Genomic DNA, 20,815 nt, shown 5'->3' on the forward strand with positions numbered 1-20,815 from the left:
ATGATTTTATTTCAACCAACAGTTCTTCCACGTTCTCTTTTACTCCAAGATGCTCAAATTTGCTCAGTAATCCCTGTTGGTTGATGATGTTACTGGTTGCAACAAACAATTCTTCCTTGTTGATGATGCTATTTTTTGGACATTCTTCCTCCTTGATGATGTTATTTCAACCAACAATTCTTCCACGTTCTCTTTTACTCCAAGATGCTCAAATTTGCTAAGTAATCCCTGTTGGTCAATGATGTAACTGGTTGCAACAAACAATTCTTCCACATGCTCGATGCTCAAATTTGCTCGGTAATCATTGTTGATGACGTCATCTAATACTTGAGATAGTTCGGCTGCGGTTCCGAGTTATTATCATGTTGACGGTTGGGCGCATCCACGAAATTTACTTGGGTTCTGTAGTCAAACCACTATGATCACAAAAAGTAGGATTATGATCAAGAAATAGGAAGCAGTAACGAATTCCATCTTGCAATGAGAGTCATGGATAGAAGCTGCTAATTGCCATATCACATATTTATTCATATTCATATAGCCATTACGAGGATGCCAAAAAAAGAACACATGAAATGGAGAAGAATGATTAGAGATAATAAATTCAAAACAAGATCACATGATGAAATAAACCACATAAATCTATAACCTCAGGAAAATAACAATATTAAAACGAAATCAGAGGATGGCAATTAAAAATAAATGAACAGCAACCACAAGAAAGGCTGAGAGAAATATGATATAATGTGTATGTCTGTAACAAAGCTAACATCTGACAATATTACCACAAAACACATTCCTAAATCATCTGAAATTAGAATTCCAAACATCACCACCCGGCTAAACTAAAGATTAACAGACTGACGCATAACATATAGGCCATCGATCACATGACCAAACCACGCAACATTATAGTCGGAATACCATGTAACCCATACACACACAGTATCCAATAACTAAATAGGCATTAGGAGTCCCACATCTGTTACTCGTAACAAAAGTTATTCATAGCAGACAGCCCTCTCAAGCCCTTTCACCTCGGATCCTCCGAGCCAACTGGATGTCCTTAGGCATGATGGTCACGCGCTTGGCATGGATGGCGCACAAATTGGTATCCTCAAACAAACCCACCAAATAGGCTTCGGCAGCCTCTTGTAAAGCAAGCACTGCATGGCTCTGGAAGCGCAGATCAGTCTGCACAACACGATATAAAAAAAAAAAAAAAAAAAAAAAAAAAAGATTGTAATAGCTCAGATCAGTCTTTATAGGTCACCACCATTCATAGTGTCACATTACTACCGACCTTGAAATCCTGGGCAATTTCCCTGACAAGCCTCTGGAATGGCAGCTTCCTTATCAGAAGCTCTGTGCTTTTCTGATACTTACGAATTTCACTATAATTTTCAACACCAAAATGCACAATAAGCAGCAGCAAAGCTTAAGTGTGAAAACTACACTAGAGAACCCACTAATATGGCACCACCAGTATCACATAGCATACCGAAGAGCAACAGTCCCAGGACGGTAGCGATGAGGCTTCTTCACTCCACCAGTGGTAGGGGCTGATTTGCGAGCAGCCTACACAAACACAAGAAAACAGCTAACCATACAAAGCGACAAGCAAAGAGGATAAGAGACATACATGATGCAAGACAATGTGCTAATTAAGAATGACTGAACCTTAGTGGCAAGCTGTTTCCTAGGAGCCTTCCCTCCAGTTGACTTGCGAGCAGTTTGCTTGGTACGAGCCATCTGGAACATAGGAAAAAAGCAATTAGATGTACTCTATATATGATGGATTATGTGATGTCAAGACAAATCAATCAATTACATCAGAAAAAAAAAATAAATCTCAAGAAGTTTACCATACAACTAAGTAATGATCACAAAGGACAAAGAATAGCAATGAAAAAAGATTTAAGAAGTCCACCCATAAAAGGGATATGAACATAACTAGATAGAAACTCATGTGAAATTTTCCATAATTGTGAGAGAAAATCTCTCTTGTTGTCAATGTCATATATCAGAGGCATACATACTCAGGTCAATTGGAGATATAGTTATAACCATGATATATGAAACACAGGAAAGAGACAAGAAAGAAGGCGTGTGTCAAAGCAGATAAACTAATTAACCACCAAAGAACATCACCAGGTTTCTTAAAAGCAAATCTGCTTAAGTTCCTAACAAACTGCATAGTCCACTAGTCTAATTTGATATATCCACAAAGCAAACGACGGATCAGTGTATAACAATTATTTTTATCCAAACCAAAAATGCACTTACAAAAGCTAAGAACAAATCAGAATTCTGTAATGACAGCATCGTATCACCAAGATAAAGGGAAACAAGAAAATTCACCAGCACTTTTGTTTCTAACACAAGTTATCCAGAGAAATGTTGCTAAAAAGCTAATTTTTAGCTTAAAACTCAAAACTATCATATATAATTTACAAATATAGAATATTGATAATAGGACAACAAGAAGCCATAGAAGTCATTTGATTGAGATATAAAACAAATAACTTTAAAAAAAATTCAACACCTGGTTATTCAATCCGAAAAAGATCATTTGACATTGAAGAAATAAAAATATGCATCTCAAACGAAAAAGACACAACAGGAAATATTCGAATCAAAGAGATACTTTACAACTAAATGAATCTAGCATTCAGAAACCCTGTACAAAAAAAACAAATAAAGCTGGAAACCCTTACTTCAGGTTTCAAATATGTTCATGGTTTAACTCAAGATAAAGAGAAGCACACAGCTGAAGATCCATGGAGAATCGAACCATCAACAAATCAACAGATCCAACAAAGTAGAGAAAATCATCTTAGTCTTTTCACACATCTATGAGACCAGTTGAGCTTGAATACATAGATGGGCACATTCATATGTAAGTTATGCTACCTGAGATCCTTACAACTCACAGAGACACAATTGAACTCCACTCACACCCAGATATCATAATATTTGCAACCATAAAAAACAGCAATACCAGCTCAAAAAAAAAAAAAAAAATCAAAGTGTCCTACATAGAGAATGAACCCTTTGTTTTATCTTTATTTTTTGCTTGTCACATTTGCCTTATAGTTTTCTCACCCAAGAAACATCATTAATAAAATGAGTTATAGTCATTATTATCTGCGACACATTTGATTTGCGTATTATTAAATTCACAAAGTTATTGGTGCGAATTGTTAAGGAATATGGATTTCTCAATTGTCCAATCAGTTTTCACCCCTAGTTTCCACAAAATCATTATTCTATAACCCACGTCGGCAACCAAGGGATAAAGCTTTGTATTTTTCTGAATTCTCAAAACAGACGCCATGCACTGAACACATCGAATCACCTATAGGGTCCTACCAATCAGTTATTCCACAAGATCACAGGGCATTTCCAATTTGCAGAAGAACAAAGATCTCAGTTTTGCACGAACATGCTCAAAAACTCAAACCCCGTAGCACCTTGTGTTACACTCTCGCGTTAAATTCCAGGCAATCAGTCCTATCGCCTCAAGGAAACTGCATAACCACGAGTAAGTTTGAGCAAGGCTAGTTGCCGTCCAACAAGGGCAACCAGAATCGCATAGTTTTTTTTGGTAAGCACACCAAAACTTCCTTCCACAACAATGTCTATGCAACCAAATCACCAACGCCGCAAGGCAGAATAAGATCAAAGAACCAAACGCGACATCATTACATCACAGGGACAACAACAAAGCATTAAATCCCTCCCAAACCCAGGCAAATTAGAAGAACACAACAATGACTTTAAGATCACATGAACAAGTCGCGCAGGAATGAGACGAGCAATCAACAAACTTGAAACAAACCAGAGAAATTAAGCGAAAACAGGCGCATTATACAGTACCTCTCGCGATCTCCCTCCTGTTCGCTCCTCCTCTTTACGAAGCTTCGAACCGGAAGAGATCCAAAGTTGACACCAGCGTAGGTCGAGCGCTATTTGTAGGCCGTCCACGGCTTGTGGACAGTCGAGATCCCGTCTCGCTGTGTTTCTTTGCCGTGAAACGAACGGCTGCGATTTGTTACATGGCAGCGAGGCGGATCGAGACGTGTTGTCGGAGGATTTCTATTGGCCGCCACGCTCGTCCACGGATCGCTAGGCGGGGTTGTTAACTCGTTTGCGGTTTTTAGGGGAATGCCCTTAGACACGTTCTTGGGATTCGTTATGCTTCCGGAGACAGCAAACATCGTTCTCGCCACGTAGCTGTCGAGCTAACCATCACGACAGTGGGCCCCACAATGATTGGCACATCAAATCATGGAAATATATATTAATACTGTATTTTGCTCTTTATTATTTCCTTATAAAAGAAAAAAATAAATCTGAGGTTTCTGTAATACAAACAAAAAGGCCTATCTGTAATTGCCTCTCATAAAGATGCCACCATCTTCTTTAAAGAAACACCAACGCAGCAGCAGCAGCAGCAGCAGCTTTCATGCAACTACTCCGCCTTCAATTCTCTACTTTGGATTGCCATGTCTGTAACCTGTAGCTTCATGGTCGTACGTAAAGGCAACCAGAGCTCTCCAAATGCTCCTTCAGTCGGTCGATCGGCTATGGTTAAGTCATCAGCAACATCTAAATCACGTGGTAACAAGATGATGATGACCGGTGGTGTCGTCCGATTCCGACCGGCACAAACAGTCCGGTAGAGGATTCTCGTAGAATGCTTCTTCGGACCGAAATCTTTCTTTTCCTCTTGTTCCAGAGGTGGGACCTTTTCTCTTGCGCGGTGACCCTTGTCTGATGCACAAATGCAAGACGATAAGTATCGAAGAAGCAAGAAGGTGTGGACGTGGTTCTATTCATGGCCACATACCTTCCTTTGTGGGCTTCGAGAATCATGTTTGATAGCTTTTTTCCTTCTTTGAGCGATCCACGATCGATCTTATCAATCAAATGAACAAGTGATTTCCTGCATCGTAAATAAAAATAATACATTAAACGACATATAAAAAACGTTCTTCCGACCTATCAACAGTACAATAGAATGTGTTGAAGGATGTCTCGAAGAGTTCATTTTCGAAGGACAACTCACCTATCGGGAGTGATGGTTTTTCGGTGGCCCAAGAAACGACGGTGACCCTCGACCGCCCTTGCCATGTTTCCCAGGTACGATGAAACGAAAACATCGCTTTCCACTGAGACAATGTAATCCAATGCTGCCATTTGAGATGCATATGGTCTAAAAGGATCAAGCTCTTCTGCTGAAGCTAACTTTTCCTGCAAAGGAATATATATTTTTTCATCAACAACCTTAAAACTCCAGGAGAAAGCAAGAAAAAGTTTGATCAAGAACGATTGTTTTTAAGGCATCTCATGGTTTCATTTGCAAAGATTTTGTTTCCTTGAAGACAGTGAAAAGAAAGAATTTTGTCTTCATATAAAACCTTCAACTAAGATTTTGTTTTCATGAAGACAATGAAAAAAAAGAAAAATGAAGATATCATGCTAGTCCACCGAAAGGAGAGGAGTAGCTGATCCATTAAGAACACAATATAGGGAAATGTAAGTCTGATACTCTTCTATTATCAAACATCATCATAACATTTACCCAAAACATATACAATCATGCTTTCATATCCTGCATTTTCTATATTTTATTGTCATTGTCATAAATCAAATGTCGTGTGTTGTGAACAAATCTAACATATACCTACAAGTAGGAACTGCCAACATTTAAATAAAAGGCTTCACCAGTTTTACTTTGTATAAAGAAAAGAAAACATATGAAGAGACTTCATGTTGCGTTATCAAATGTATTAGTACCTTGCTCATTAGTATCGGAAACCGGGATTGGAGATCAGCCATGTGTGAATCACCTCCATATATATCACCAGCTGCAATATATATTGGAGTACTTGATGGATATCCTAGAGCAGAAAGGAAAATTCCAACCTCTTTTGGCGTAAGGGGACAGTGACCTTTGGATCTCTGTTGCATGGGGTCAATGTCTTTCACCTTCCAGTATGGTGTGTTTTCTCTATAAAAGCAGAGAGAGAGAGAGCAGAGTAGATGAACATAATGCCAGTGAAGAGGTTGTTTCTTGGAAAAAAATAAGACATTAATCTGCAGAAGTTCTTACCTAATTTTGGTTAGCTCATTAGCTTCATGAGGACTCAAACCATATGTACAACCACTAAAAGCAAGCATGTCCTTCTCGAAACGTAAGTGCAGAGCAATAAATGGACCATATGATCTCATTCTCTCAACCAACAACTGCACTTTATACAAAGAATATGAAAGGGTAAAATAAGCTCCAAGTGTAAGTATTGTAATACAACGACAAATTTAGGAAACATAGAAGCTAAGCTATTACTTTTCCTAGTGCCTCAATGCTAGGGGCGAAACGAAGAGACTCGTAGAAAACTCGGCAACGGAGCTTCTGTATCTCAGAAGACAAATTGTTGTTAGCAAGGCGAGAATCTGATTTAGCAGCTCGAATAACCTGTCAGAAAGATAACATCAATGATAAATTTTATACAGTCTAGTAAATAAGTTTTGTGTTTTACAGTAGTACAGAGACTACACCTTATTATCATTCCATAATCGAGATATCTCATCCTGGTAATATTCTACACCAGACCAGCTCTTAAAATATTTCACTATTTTGGTAGATGCAGCAAGCTCCTTTGGTAGTTTCTTCACGATTTTCACATCATTTGCCAAAGAACGTATAAAGTGATCTTCGTCAAAGACATCCGAAAAATTGCTGCCATAGAATAATATGTCAATAGAAAGCACAGATATTCTCAAACAAGACAACAAGAGAATTACAAGTACCTAGAATCTTGCCAAAATGAGCTCTTATCGAGTTTTGGAATCACGAGAGTGGCATTGATAATCCGCACAACTGCTACCATATCAGAGATCTGCAATGAAAATCTCAGAACATTTATAATAGTTTATGGAAAAATGGTTATACAAGAAATACCCACAACCTCCTGATGAACTTGTACATGAAATCGAGTAATGTTTCCAAATAAACATTGGGTTTTAAGCTAAAAGAACTATGAAAGTAGACAAGGAAGAATGCATGTTCTGGTAGTCAATGTTGCGTTTTAACTTTTTTTATTTTAATTCCCACAACTATTTGGGCCGATAGCCTTAAATGTAAAGAGAGTGATTATCCACAAATTTTAATTAAATAAAATTGAAAGGTGAAGAAGGCCATGACTACTTGAATAAGTTACTTATTTTACTCTAGAATATTCAAGAGCTAGCACATCCATGAAAACTTTGGGTGCATTGTATATCTCTAAGACATTTTTATGCAGGAAGATGGCAGGTTCAAGTTTTTAAACTAGTGAAGTGACTGGTCGGAACCACATGAAACATTGGCAATAGATAGTTAGATACCTGTCATAGGCTACAATTTCTTCTGGTTGAACTTAAATTTAATTATTTGTCCAAAAAAATCATAGAAACAGTGACCAAACATCTGGACAAACAATCCTAGTTCAGTTTTTGTTTCAGATGAAAAAAAATTACAAAGACACTAGTACCTAGCAACCCGAATCAGTGAAGCATCTTGACTGTTGCAGAGTCGCAGACCTTATTGACTAGGTTGAAGAAGAGAAGACAAGTAGGGAGATTGCCATTTTCTAGTAGTCAGTTCAACTAGCACAACTACTTTGGATGAATGAAATCACAATTTTCATGAAGCAGACAAAGAGCAGTAATTATCCATTAGGTATAGCCGTATAGATAGGGTTCAAACAAATTGCTTGAAAAATAAAGTCAAGATTTCAACCAAATTGCCAGGTATCCCATCTCTAAATCTTAGTTTGGCATGCCTAATTCGCATATGAAATCAACATGGTTGACTTAATGAAACCACTATGCAATATAGCAACTGTAGGACATGCTTTTAAAAAAAAAAATTCAGACTACTCTATCCTTTACCTCTTTTTTTGTCATTTGGTGATTAAAATAATAGGTCTTTGCACATGTTGAACAATTATAAATAGATGTTATCATGCTGCCTCATGCATTTTTTCGTTAGATCATAAAGTGTTAAAGGTACTTGTTCATTTTTTGGCATTACAGAGTACCATAATATAAAATGCAATCAAGTACTCCCAACTATATTGATCAATAAAAAATATAGAAAGCAAGGAAAGTGACAAGCATGATAATAGATTGGAAGTTGCTTTGCAACCAAATACAACGTGTGAACAACAACTCAGTCAACCACATGTCAAATTAAGGGTCCCAGCTAGTGGAATTTTAACCATCTTAAGAATACTTCCATAATAGAAGGCCTTTGACACTTTAAATTTAATTTAATTGTTGCCCGCTACATCTATTTCTGATTTCTTAGTTTGTGGAGAAAATGCTACAATGAAGCAAGCAAAGCCTTTTTAAGTCATATGCAATCATCCAACAAAATGTCAAGTCAAAAGGATTGCAACAATGGCAACCAATCTTCTCAAGAAAAAGATAGCCCGTCTCACACTAAGATTCTTTTTCATTGGGAACTTTAACTGTAATGTTCTGACATATATTTTTCATGTTCAAAGCTAGAAACACTATCTTCATGTTTAGTCTGTTTGAGGACCATTCGACTCCAGATGAATTATAATCTGAAACATGTTAAATCACACAACAGAATCTTATGATATGCTATATGTCTGCAGTTAATTCAATTTCTTTTCTAGCAACTAGATTTAGGCAATACCAATCAGAATTGGAATTTTTCTTTGGCCATTTAGAATGGAGCATGAACAAGATATACATAGGAAGATTGATTACCCCTGCCCTCATCTGGTTCAACCCACCATTGGTGCTCACTAACAGGTAACCTCTTGACTCTCCAGGAGCTGCAGCAAAAGAGAGCATTTCTTAAGATAAATGCAATCTGCCAAGTGAAGAAAGAATGGAAACAATCTCAGGAAATGGTGTAGTTTATTACATGAATACGATGAGCTGGGTTTAGTGCAAGGCACAAAGCCACGATCTGATGGAGGCTTCCACAGCTTCTCGAATTCCTCCGTCGTCTCCTGGCTCGTGCTATCCCACTGTCAATTCTAGAGGAGTGAAAAGAATGGGAGAGATGGCATGATTGCTCAGCACTCCAAATATTCGACTAAAAACCCCCCATGAAGCCGTTAACGTCAAGAGATCAGATTGAGAAAAATTGCAACTTTGGCATCAAATTGAAGGCGAAATCCATCAAACCAAGAGCTGATGGAGATCGAACAGAGAAATAAGTGGATCACCTGATGATGAGCAGCCGACGCCTTGGAGAGTTGAGGAGGAACCGTTTCTTGCACCCATTTGTGCTCGGAACGCCAGCTTCCATACCCAATCTCATGCCTCTGCTTACAACAAATCGTTAACTCTCGTAGAACATTTCTATCTGACGCTATAATACCTTTTTTTGCGGACCAAAAGAGAAAAATGAACCAGAAAACAATCAGAAAAGATCTGCAAAATGAGAGCTTACCATCTTCTAAACAGAACCTTTGGCTAAAAATAACAAAAAAATGGGTTCTTGATGTCGATGCATCAAGAAACATAACGAAAGAGATTTCTGATGCTAAAAATCCAAAAAAACCTACATCAAGAGTCGTTTTTTATTCCGAAGAGATATAAACATTCCAAGAACGGATTTTTATGGAGCGAGAGAGGTGTAAATTAAGAAAAGGATATCTTGAACAAATCCCAGGATATTGTGACTGAAAACCCCTATAAAGCGTCAAGAACCGGCCTTCGTTTGGAGAACATCAACGATTAAGAGAAAAGAAGAGGGAGAAGCAGCGACCTTGGGGAGCTTGTAAGCACCCGGGGAGGACGAGGAGGAGTAGGAGGACGAAGGGGACACGTGCACGGCCAGCAGCGCCACCAGGAAGACGGTGCCGACGGCGATGGTCAGCATCAACCGCATGACGGTCACCCTTCTCGGCCGCACCCTGCGCCTCTGCATCTCTCTCTCTCTCTCTCTCTTCGTCTTGAGGAGTCTGCTTCTCTTCTTTCTTCTTCTCCTTTTTCTGTGCTGCTGCTGGGTTCGCTTTTTCTTTTTCTTTGTGGGAAAGGAGAGGCTTGTATTGGCGCGTGAATGCGCGTCCGCCAGAGCTGAGGCTTGAATTAAAGCCTTGAAATGACGGCAATTGCAGACCGCCGGACACATATGCGCTTCGTTTCTTCCTCCCATCCTCACGCGGTAGATGCTTCACACGTCCCAATACACTTGTTGCTGCCCCCACGCAGATTCGACGAACCCACAACTCACCACCTGGCACATCAACCTTTTGACCCGCACGACTCCACTAAGAACTAACCACCTGCCATTTGCTACACTCCCACCGACCGGCCTTGGAGATTCACCGCAACGACGTCACTGTCCCGTTCGTCCCACAGATCTGTGTGCGCTCTGCACAAGAAGCAAGGCAGAGAAGGAGAACGCGAGGAAACATGTCTTTGACAACCGGTGATTTAGTACCACGTGGCAGTACAAAAGATCTCGCGGTAAAGATTTCTTTGGTAGATTATTGTCTAGATTTGGTAGGATTAGCTGTTCATATTCTAATCCAAATCAGGAAACAAGAATGTCAGCTGCACTAACGTAATAATCTTTTGGCATATGATATTTTTTATCTTATATTGTTCACGATAACACAGACAGTAGTCCCTTTTATTGTGAACATTTTTATCATGAAAGATCCGACCGAGTTAGATGTGATCACACCATACCGAGTAATAAATATAAGAGACATATTTGGAAGTGGAAGATCCCAATTTTGACTTTGCCCACCGACACGGATATATGGCAAGAATAGAAAGAGAAAGATGTCTCCACATGTTAGATTTCATCCTTTTATTTGTGTGGCAATATTGAAGTGTTGGGGTTTTCTTTATGATGATTCTTCTTACCACAAAACATAGTTTTCTTGATGACTTATATAGAGAGGAGAACAAAAAGTACAAGGTCATATGCAGGGAAATGAAAGCCTCTATGAGGCGTCTGAGTCTGCTTAACCTGTAAATAATGAAAGGATGAAATCTCTTTATCGTTTATTATCTATACCAGTAAGGTTTGGAAAATATCTTAGGGTTTATAATTCTATTCCGATTACTTGGATGATCATGATTATGAACTTACCGAAGCATGTAGAATACTGACGAAGGCTTCCTACTCTTCCATTTTGTTTAGTTTGTTCTACTGCTGTCTTACATTTTGTTGGATTACAGGAAGAGCTGATCATCAAAACATCTTCTTCCTTTCAATTTAGATTTTTTGTACTGTCACTGCATAATTCAGAGTTCAGGAAAAGCCTCAGTACAAGTACGATTTGCACTACATCGTCTATCGGTGACAGAGCAATGGCAGTCCGGCAGTGACTCGGTCAGTCTCTTCTTCCATCTGTCTTATACTCGTTTATAGTCTTCCATGGCCAGTTTTGGGATGCTAGAAAGAGTTAAAGATGTTGATTATCTTCTGAGTGTCATTTACATCTCACCTTGCAAGTGCATAAATATTTTTGGCCACAGTTTTTACCCTCTATAATTAATTATGATTAGTATTTTGATCCTTATATTTTAAAAAATAATATTGAGTCCCTATACGAAGGTGAAAATTTTAGTCCCAATTTTTTTTACATAGTTAATTTCGTCGATGGAAAAAATCACATGTGTTGTCATATGAAAAAAAAAAAAAGCACAAATGAAAAAGATAGAAACGTATTTTTATTATTTTTAAATTATTAAATTTATATTCACTTCTCGCCCTAATTGATTTTTCTTCCTCTCATCTTTCTAACCACTTGGTCACCACACCCACTTGACCGCCGCTTCTTTTGCATTGCTCGTCATCGTTGCATCGGACCCGCTCGCTGCACCGGACCTAGCTTGCCTACCGCACCTGCTCGCTCGTCACTGACCTGCCGCACAATTGGGTACGTTCGCTAGGACAAGGAGGCTGGTGGGTCAATTATAAAGCTTATGGAGTTTGCAAAGGACAGAGTCGAGGACAACAAAAGTGTAGCTGATCGATAATGGAGGGTTGAGGAGCTTTGTGTTGCACATGAGGACGATGATCTTGGAGTCTTGCAAGATGGTGCTGAGGTCATCTAGGTTAGGGATGATTGGGTTTCACCATCACTTATTTGTTTGCTTTTGCTTCTCTTTGCATGTTCACTCAGTTGACTTTATCCATGGAATGACATCAAATTGTTTATAGATTCCAATTATATTAATAATTTGTTATATGTTATAATCATGGGATGATAGCCACACAACAATACACTCTTTTTTTTAACTTTTCATAATGTTCAAACTAGAACAAGGAGGGCAGCCTACGTGATGAACAATGCTGCTTGGGGCCATTGGACTTCGATCCTTATTCTTGCCACTATTGTACCTAACGAGGTCCAAGAACTTATCGATCTTGGTGAGCAGCGGGAGTACCGCAGCAAAAGTAGAGATGCACAAGCAGCAAGCTTCTTTGACAACGACGAGACTATCGTCGGCTAGGGTAGGGATGTTGGGGTTATGGGCATGCAGGTGTAGCGAGCAAGCAGGGTGCCACTAGCGAGCTGGGTTTGGTGCGATGATGGTGAGTGGTGCAAGTGCGGTTGTTGAGCAGTGCAAGAGTAATGACGGTCGAGCAAGTCCAGTGTAGTGGCGATGAGTAGTGCAGGAGCAACAACGATTTAGCAACTCTGGTGCAACGATGATGAGCGGTGCAAGAGAGGTGGTTGTTGAGCAGTGCAGGAGCAATGACGATCGAGCAAGTCTAGTGCAACGATGACGAGCAATGCAAGAGAGGTGACGGTTGAGCAGTACAGGGGCGACGGTGAGCACTATAAGTGCGGTGGTCGAGTGGTGCAAAAGTGATGGTGGTCGAGCAGGTTCGGTGTGACAGCGATGAGCAATGCAGAAGAGGTGGTGGTCGAATAGTGTAGGAGCGGTAGCAATCAAGCGAGTCTATTACAGCGGGGTCGAGTAGTGCAGGAGAGGCAACAATCGAGCGATGCAGGAGCGACGATGACAAGCGGTGCGAGAGAGGCAACAATCGAGCGATGCAGGAGTGGCAGCGATGAGCGATACGAGAGAGGCAACAATCAAGCGACGTAGGAGTGGTGGTGACGAGCAGTGCAGGTGCGACGACGGTCGAGCGGTGCAAGTGCAGTGGGAAGTAGATCAGAAAGAGGAGAGGAAGAGAAATCGATTAGGGCAAGAAATAAATATAAATTTAATAATTAAAAAAATTATATTTTTATCTTTTTATTCATTTTTTTATACGTGACAACACGTGTTATCTTTTCGTTGACGAAATTTATGACATAAGAAGAATTTATGATTAAATATTTTACCTTCATAAGTGCATGGATCATAATATTATTTTTTAAAATATAAGATTGAGATATTAATTATAATTAACTATAGGGGATAGATAATATGTAATTATCCCAGTTACATATGATCAAAGTTGCATGGAAACTCATTGTTGGCTGACTTATCTTGTTGGTGAACGAAAATTCCTTGACTAACACGGCTGTCACCTTATGACTAGTGTGGTCTGTAGATCATATTAAGGTGTACTGTAGGTTCCATCAAACATGGGTTTTGTCTCCTGTAATCTTGTAGTTTTTGGATAACTACAAGTTGTTCATTCTTATCCTTTGTAGTTTTTGTTGTGTCTTTTATGTTCTATTATCATGTTCATCTTTTTCCACACCGAGCATGACACTAAAGTATAACTGAGAATGAGAAATATAGATCATATTATTATTCTAGGTTGCATCCCGGCACGATTCACATCATCGAGATTGGCAGCAGGAAGTACAGAAGGCCATGTGATAAGGACCGGTAACACAGCATTCTGAGGCAACTCGCATTCAATGTTCATCTCGGTGACTCATGCATCCAGACAGAAGAAGATGTTCCTGTCACGAACAGCAGAATCCGTTCACGAATTCATGGTTGCAGAAACTTCCTGCACGTTCACCATTGCTGTGTAGTTGCAGGTAGTGACACTGCAGGAGCTGTTCTTGGTCGATAGATGAGTTGTAATAGAAATGATTGAGCTACTGTTCACCATTGCTGTGTGGTTGCAGGTAGTGACACTGCAGGAGCTGTTCTTAGTCGAAAGGTGAGTTGTAATAGGAATGAATGAGCTGCGGGAGTAAGTGAGACGATGGAGCTACACAGTTCAAGCAGTTGAAGGTGGTTGGTCTGCAAGATTGGAGAGTCCATCACGAACTCTCAGCATAAGTTCAGTTCAATGAACATTCCATCAAGAACTCGACTAGAATTATAAGCTATCTATCGTTAATTTGAGCTTAAGCGGTCGTGTCAGTAATTTATATTCAACAAGTTGATGGATTAGTTTTGTGGGAAAGGAAAAGAGATGGATGAATCGCTAAAGTGGAAATGAAAATAAAAACATGTAATTTAAGTTTCAGGAAGTAAATATTAATTACATTACAAACTCTGCTCTGGATTACTACTAGTATTACCATCGATCTATCTCCATGTACGGCCGTGGCTACTTCTAATTCCAGTCGTCGGAGCACCAGTTGAGAATGGGAGGCTGGTCGTCGGAGAAGAAGCTGATGAACGGTTCCTCCTCCTCCATCATCAACATGTGGTGATGTTGATGGTGCAGGAATCCTTCCTCCTTGATGGCGCCAGAGAGATGATCCGGATCAAGAAAAAGTGGCGCGGAAATTGTCTCAGCAGCCGTAGGCAGCGGCCGCACCGCGTCCATCGACGAGGGCTTCCCCCGTCGAGGGATGTTTTCGTCGTTGAGGACGGCGCTGGAGTCGCTTTCGGACGATCCGTCCTTGTAGAACAGAGCCGCGGGATCCTTTTCTGACGACGAGGGCGGCGCGGCCTTGGTCTCGGCTTCGGAGATCACCGGCTCTTTCTTCACGGAGGAGAAGCTGAGGCGCTGCTCCCCCGACGACAACTTGGCCTTGAGCTCACCGATCTGCATCACGAACACGGAACGAGTTCACGAGAAAGAATCCAGATTGCGTAGCTCTAAACGGTTGAACCGATGGATTCGTGACTCACCTGGGTGAGAAGAGACTCCTTGTCGCGGCGGAGCGAATCGTAGTCGAGGCGGAGCGCGTCGTAGTTGGCCTCGAGGGCGGCGTAGTCGCGCTCCAGCTGCTTGGTCTTGCACCGGGCCCGGCGGTTCTGGAACCAGACGGCCACCTGCCGCGGCTGGAGGCCCAGCTGTTGTGCCAGCCTCAGCTTCCGCTCCGGTTCCAGCTTGTTCTCCACCTCGAAGCTCCTCTCCAGAGCTCTCAGCTGCGCCGCGCTCAGCCGCCGCTTCTTCTCTCCTTGTACCGCCGCCTCATCATCTTCCACCATGGACTCGCTGTTCTCCTCTGTAGGTATCCGACATGAACAATCAACAAAGGTGAGCCCCGTGTGTATGATTCGTCATCCACCTCCCTAATTAATGAGAATTCTCAAGGTGATCAACGACCAAAAATAACCGAGGCATGAATGCAGTACCAGATGGGCAGATCGGCATGAGACACCCCCAGTCTGCGATGCGCCTCTTCATCTTGTAGATCTAGCCAGCTACTCTCTCACTCTCTCTCTCTCTCTCTCTCTCTCTCTCTCTAACAAGTAACAAACAGAGTCTTGTTCTAAATGGGCAGCTCTGAGTGAGAGAATAGGAGTAGGAGGGACTCTTCCATTACCACTCTCCTTCAGATCTCATCACCAGATACTACCATAAGCATATCCACAAAAATCCTCGCAACTGCTTAGTACAAAGTAGAGCGAGAGAGAGATGCGGAGGGATCTGTGGGAGATCTAGAAGAAGGTGGCAGAGCTGAGAGCTCAAGGCAGCAGCAGACTCTTTAAGGAATGGTTAAGAAGGGTGAGAATTAGGTTGCAGGGGATGAACACGAAAGGAAGCTCTGCATTGGCTATGGTCCATTTCTTTATTCATGTTTCAAGATTATAATAATATATATATATATAATATTATATGATATTATATTAAGGTTGAGAAGAAGAGATAGTTGTATGAATACAAGGACATGAAGAGCCCACATGGCTAATGTACTACCACCTTAGTTGAGCCACCCTTGTCACAATAAATAAGTTGGCTATTTCAAGTATCATTTCCCCCATGCAGTGTTCTTTATCTTCTTGTGAGAACAAACAAACTTGTAGATTATGACAGTCAAGTCTCCAAGATTTTAGAGTCCTGTCAAATTGGCTTCAGATTCAATGGTTGTTGTAGGTTTTTGGCTTCATTTAGACACCCAGCAGTGCTGCAAACATGCAATGATCACGTTTTGATGGTGTGCATAAGTTTGCTGTAACATTGTACCTTGTTAAAACTGATTCATAACATATCAGCAGCATTATTCACAAATGAATACAACTTTTGGAGTACTTGATGTTGATATGATAGTTGGATTTTGGCAGACAAAAAGAATACTATGTATAGAATGCATGCCAAATCATCAACCAACAATTGAACATCAAAATTTAACTTACCCCTCTCTCTCTCTCTCTCTCTCTCTCTCTCTCTCAGTAAGCTTAATTTTATCTTTTTTAATCGTTGAGAAAATAAATATAATTTTTCAAGCAATTAAAAGTTTACTGTTTCATACAAAGTTACGTTATCCTAACTTTTAATCAATAAGAAAAATCTAAAATAAGTATTAATCAATCATTAGTCTTGTTGTTGTAATTTTGTGCATCCAACTAGCCAGCTTAATCTCATACGAGTGTGGCCAAAATACATATGTTTTTGGTTGCCATAGTCATACGTGGTCCGAAAGCTTACAAGAAAAAGAAAGCTTTAGATGTGAGAGAGAGAGAGAGAGTTGATTTAGTGCATCCTAGAAGATGAAAGACGACAGGTACATTTGTCATGTGGTGGAGATACACATGATCATGAAGGTGTTTTAGCATAGCACTAGCCTAGTCACCATCATCACCCACCACCATGGCCATGCATGTTGATAACATGGGAACAGAAGGTTTGATGGTGGGAAGGTAATGTCTCCATGCATTGAAATGTGGTACTGTATTCTGGTGCATGTTACACATGGGTGGCTAATTCTACCCTTTTCTTTTAATTATAAATCTATTGAATTTAGATGGCACAAAATTATTCAAGATTATTGTTTTTGTTAGTGTTATTTTTAGGTGCAGCTGAATACCCCAATTTTGATTTTTTTTAAACTTAGAATACATAAGCATAATGGAAGCTTTTATTATTATTATTATTATTATTATTATTATTATAAGAGAACCATCATCGAATGAAATGGTTGGTATGAGATGGGACTGGAGGAAGAAATAAAAGGTGAGACATGCTTAGTCCTTATTTGTATTAATCATGCAGGATGAAAGCGTTGAATAATGAATTTTGATATTAAAATTAATTGATAAATTTATTGGATTAATATACTTTTCTGATAAGTAATATAGAAAATTTTTTAATCATGGACTTATCATTGAAAAGCCAGCTTTGAGTCAGACATTACATCGAGAAATTATCAAATTGAAAATTAGATGTAAAGCTGAAGAATTAAACTATGTATTATAGGTTTAGGCATTATACTAGAACGATCCAATATTACATTGAAAAATTAGATATCATTAAAAATTTTATATGTTGGTGGAATGAGCGATATGTTAAACGAAAATATGATGTGTCAAATATTTAAACGAAGTATCGAAAGATCGATATGTTAAAAGAGAGTACAAAATGCCAAAAGCTTCGTAAATGTGTCGGATATGTTAAAATTTTGATCAAGGTCATTTTGGATCAATTTAAGTTAGTATTGGGTTGCAATAATATCAACTTGTCAAGAAATCCATTAGGCTTTTAAAGTTTGATCAAATTAGGCTTTTTAGAAAGCTAAATTGGTTGCTTAAAATAAGCTTGGCAATGGTACCATTAGGCCTAAATAATAGTACTGTGTAAGTTAGTCAAAAAGCATTGTTTGTTATTGTTAGTCTTTCCAATGATCGTATCGTTTATGATACGATTGTATCACCTATCACGATAGTAGTACTGCCTAGGACGATGATAATAGCACTCAGAATTTAAATTTTATGATAGTAGTACTGCCTATCACGATAGTAGTTCAAAATTATGATGTCAAAAGTTGTGATAGTGATACCGCCCATTGCCAATGGTAATATCGCCCATATCCCAAAATTTTAAATATTTAAATTTTTTAGCTTTATTCTCGAAGTATTTTGAGCCTATAAATACCCCACTCAGGCTTGGTTGATGGAGTAACTATTCTTGAGTTTGTAAAGTGTTGTAGCTCTTTATTTGAGTATTGTTTGAGTCCCTTTCTCTCTCTTCAATTTAGTTAGAGTACTAAGTTATAGGATATAAGAGATTTTTTTATAAAAGAGTGAGTGTGAAAGTTATATTGTAAGACTATAAAAAGGATAAAAGTTATAACAATAGTAATTGATCTTCACTCGTTGGAAAGAAGATTTGTAAAAAAAGTTGACGGGCTCAACAGAAAAGGAATTAGGAGTAGACCGGAAAGATCAAAACACTACAAATCGATTTGTATTTATTCTTTTTCTTATAACTTTTGTTTGTGATGGCTTATTAATTATTATTCATCGTACTCATAATCTTTACTCATACTCAATATTTGATTAATCATATTTTTTATATAGATTCTACAATCAAATTTTAAAGTCAATTAAAATATATTATATTATAATACTAATTCACTTTTTTTTGTGGATCTTATAAAAAAAAGTATTTAATCTAAAAAATGGCTATGGGCATAAAATTAAAATAGCAAAATATTCCAAGCTTCAAACCACCGGATCACTGATGAAATTAATAGATCAATAAATTAAGACAGTACATTTAATGAAAATGATAAACATAATTTAATAAAATGTATCACTCTAATATTATGAATTATAACTTGATGTGGGTATATATATATAATTTAAAATATTAGGATTTACAACTTGGTTTCAAAATCTTAAGGTAATTTATATTAAAAAAATTTGGGACATTTTTGGGTATTATAAAGCTGTCTTGATATATGTTGGGAGTAGTCTCCAATCTTTCAAACCCTACTAATTTTTAATTCTAATAGTTAGAGTCAACACAATTAAATATTTTTTTCAAAAAGACCAAGGTAAATGATGTGATTTATTAGATTTAGTTTGTCCATTATACTCCATCACCATTCCAAGTCTTTATTCAATTATTTTGCACAACTCCGCATCATCAATTAGATAACGTTGAACTACTAAAGACATCCCCCAATGGCAGGCCTCCAGACCCGCCATTAGAGCACCTCTCTTCAACTTCATTACTCTCTCTATCTACCGAGCAGAAAGATCCGTCCCCCACAGTTGCTAATGGAACCCCCCCACTAGCCTACCTCCTCCAATCCAATCTGGTCAGTCGCATCACCCCAACAGGATGCCATGGCTTCTCCTCTCCAAAGGTCTCTCATCCTTGGGTCAGTCTATTTAGACAATCTTCTTCTATTCATACCTGGAACTTTGATGCCGAACATATTGCCAAGATTGGCAAAATCCAAAAATCCTCTCGTTACGATTCGGTACTTGATCCAGCTGAGTTGCAGCATACGAGAGATAACTAGAAAGAACGCCTCCCGTAAAGGTAATAAACTTTACGTTGCTGGCCCTTTGAAAGCTACAATCTGGTCTCCAAATCATAGACCTAGCGAGGGGCTACGTATGTTTCAGATGGCAATCAGAGAAAGATAGGATGAACAAGGCCCGTGATTCCTTAGAAGTCAGACACTCAACCTTTTCTCTTGCCGTGAAAACTTTCAACCCCTAAAAGATAATGATCGTCGCACCAACTTCTTGAGTTCGTTAGGATCCTCTTATAGATCGTAGCTTGTATTGACGATTCACTACAAAGCTATAAATATAATGTGGTAGACAAAACTATAAATATTATGTTCGATGTAATACTCATGTATATCAATGCCTTTCGATTTTATCTATTCTTTACACAGCATATAGAGGAGGATTTATAGTAAACTTGATAATCTCATTTTGGTTGACTTTTATAATCATTTTGGGCTTACACTCATAAGTTATGTGCAGTCATTATATATAGGTAAAACTGTCCGGTAATAGACCATTCAGCCAATCATTTTGAAGGTTTTCTAGCTTCGTAAAATAGTGCATAGTGTTAATCAGCATAACATCTAGGAGCTACTTAGGTGGTACATAGCTGGATATGTCTTTAAGATAATGTCTAGGGCTAGTTTGTTATTTTATTTTGTAGTACTATCATATAGGAACTTGTGGAGACTTTTGATCATAGCGGACCATCTTGAACCCTTTGTTATGTGATCGTTCAGAGTTTGTGAAGTCTATATTTATAATTTATATGTCTTATCACATGCTTGCTGAAATGGTTATATGTGAATATCGAGTTAAACACTTTCTTTAATTTATCTTATCTTTTGTAAGTCCTTAAGAGACCATAAGAGGTTTAAAGAAGGCTAACCCTTTGTAGATGGACATGCAGGAGTACTAAGTAAAATCAGTTAAATCTATAACAGATGGTACCGGAGCGGGACAAGCACACTTAGAAATCTTACATACAAACATGGAGAACTTAACAGGGCTACGTTGAGGACAATCAACATAAGCAAGCCATTTAAGAGAAACGGGCATTGAGATATAGAGAAAAGAGTGACTCAAAGGAGCGAGCATCCAATATTGGTATTCAGATGAATGACTAACTCCTTTACATGAGAGGCATAACGAGGACAAACAAGATGAGAAGAATGTGTAGTGCAAAAAAGTTGAGATTAGC

At 38.9% G+C, this 20,815-nt stretch overlaps 3 protein-coding genes across 3 annotated transcripts; all 3 read right to left on the bottom strand.

Moving 5' to 3' along the window:
- Positions 1-703: 703 nt before the first annotated feature.
- Positions 704-3,965, bottom strand: LOC103997964 (histone H3.3). The gene is made up of 5 exons (XM_009419317.3): positions 3,880-3,965; positions 1,681-1,752; positions 1,502-1,578; positions 1,304-1,394; positions 704-1,194 (listed from the first exon to the last, which is right to left on the bottom strand). Exons 2-5 carry the CDS (start codon positions 1,750-1,752, stop codon positions 1,024-1,026), a joined length of 411 nt encoding a protein of 136 aa, XP_009417592.1. The 5' UTR covers positions 3,880-3,965; the 3' UTR covers positions 704-1,023.
- Positions 3,966-4,297: 332 nt separating this feature from the next.
- Positions 4,298-10,128, bottom strand: LOC135593125 (O-fucosyltransferase 7-like). The gene is made up of 12 exons (XM_065082953.1): positions 9,800-10,128; positions 9,255-9,353; positions 8,948-9,053; positions 8,788-8,855; positions 6,817-6,905; positions 6,565-6,745; positions 6,353-6,481; positions 6,119-6,252; positions 5,803-6,016; positions 5,072-5,256; positions 4,853-4,948; positions 4,298-4,776 (listed from the first exon to the last, which is right to left on the bottom strand). Exons 1-12 carry the CDS (start codon positions 9,959-9,961, stop codon positions 4,617-4,619), a joined length of 1,623 nt encoding a protein of 540 aa, XP_064939025.1. The 5' UTR covers positions 9,962-10,128; the 3' UTR covers positions 4,298-4,616.
- Positions 10,129-14,393: 4,265 nt separating this feature from the next.
- LOC135583597 (homeobox-leucine zipper protein HOX4-like) lies at positions 14,394-15,931 on the bottom strand. The gene is made up of 3 exons (XM_009419319.3): positions 15,505-15,931; positions 15,055-15,374; positions 14,394-14,968 (listed from the first exon to the last, which is right to left on the bottom strand). The coding sequence occupies exons 1-3, from the start codon at positions 15,554-15,556 to the stop codon at positions 14,531-14,533; spliced, it is 810 nt and encodes a 269-aa protein (XP_009417594.2). The 5' UTR covers positions 15,557-15,931; the 3' UTR covers positions 14,394-14,530.
- Positions 15,932-20,815: the final 4,884 nt, after the last annotated feature.

The sequence above is a fragment of the Musa acuminata genome, chromosome BXJ1-9 (genome assembly GCF_036884655.1).
Source record: "Musa acuminata AAA Group cultivar baxijiao chromosome BXJ1-9, Cavendish_Baxijiao_AAA, whole genome shotgun sequence".
Taxonomy (NCBI): Eukaryota; Viridiplantae; Streptophyta; class Magnoliopsida; order Zingiberales; family Musaceae; genus Musa; species Musa acuminata.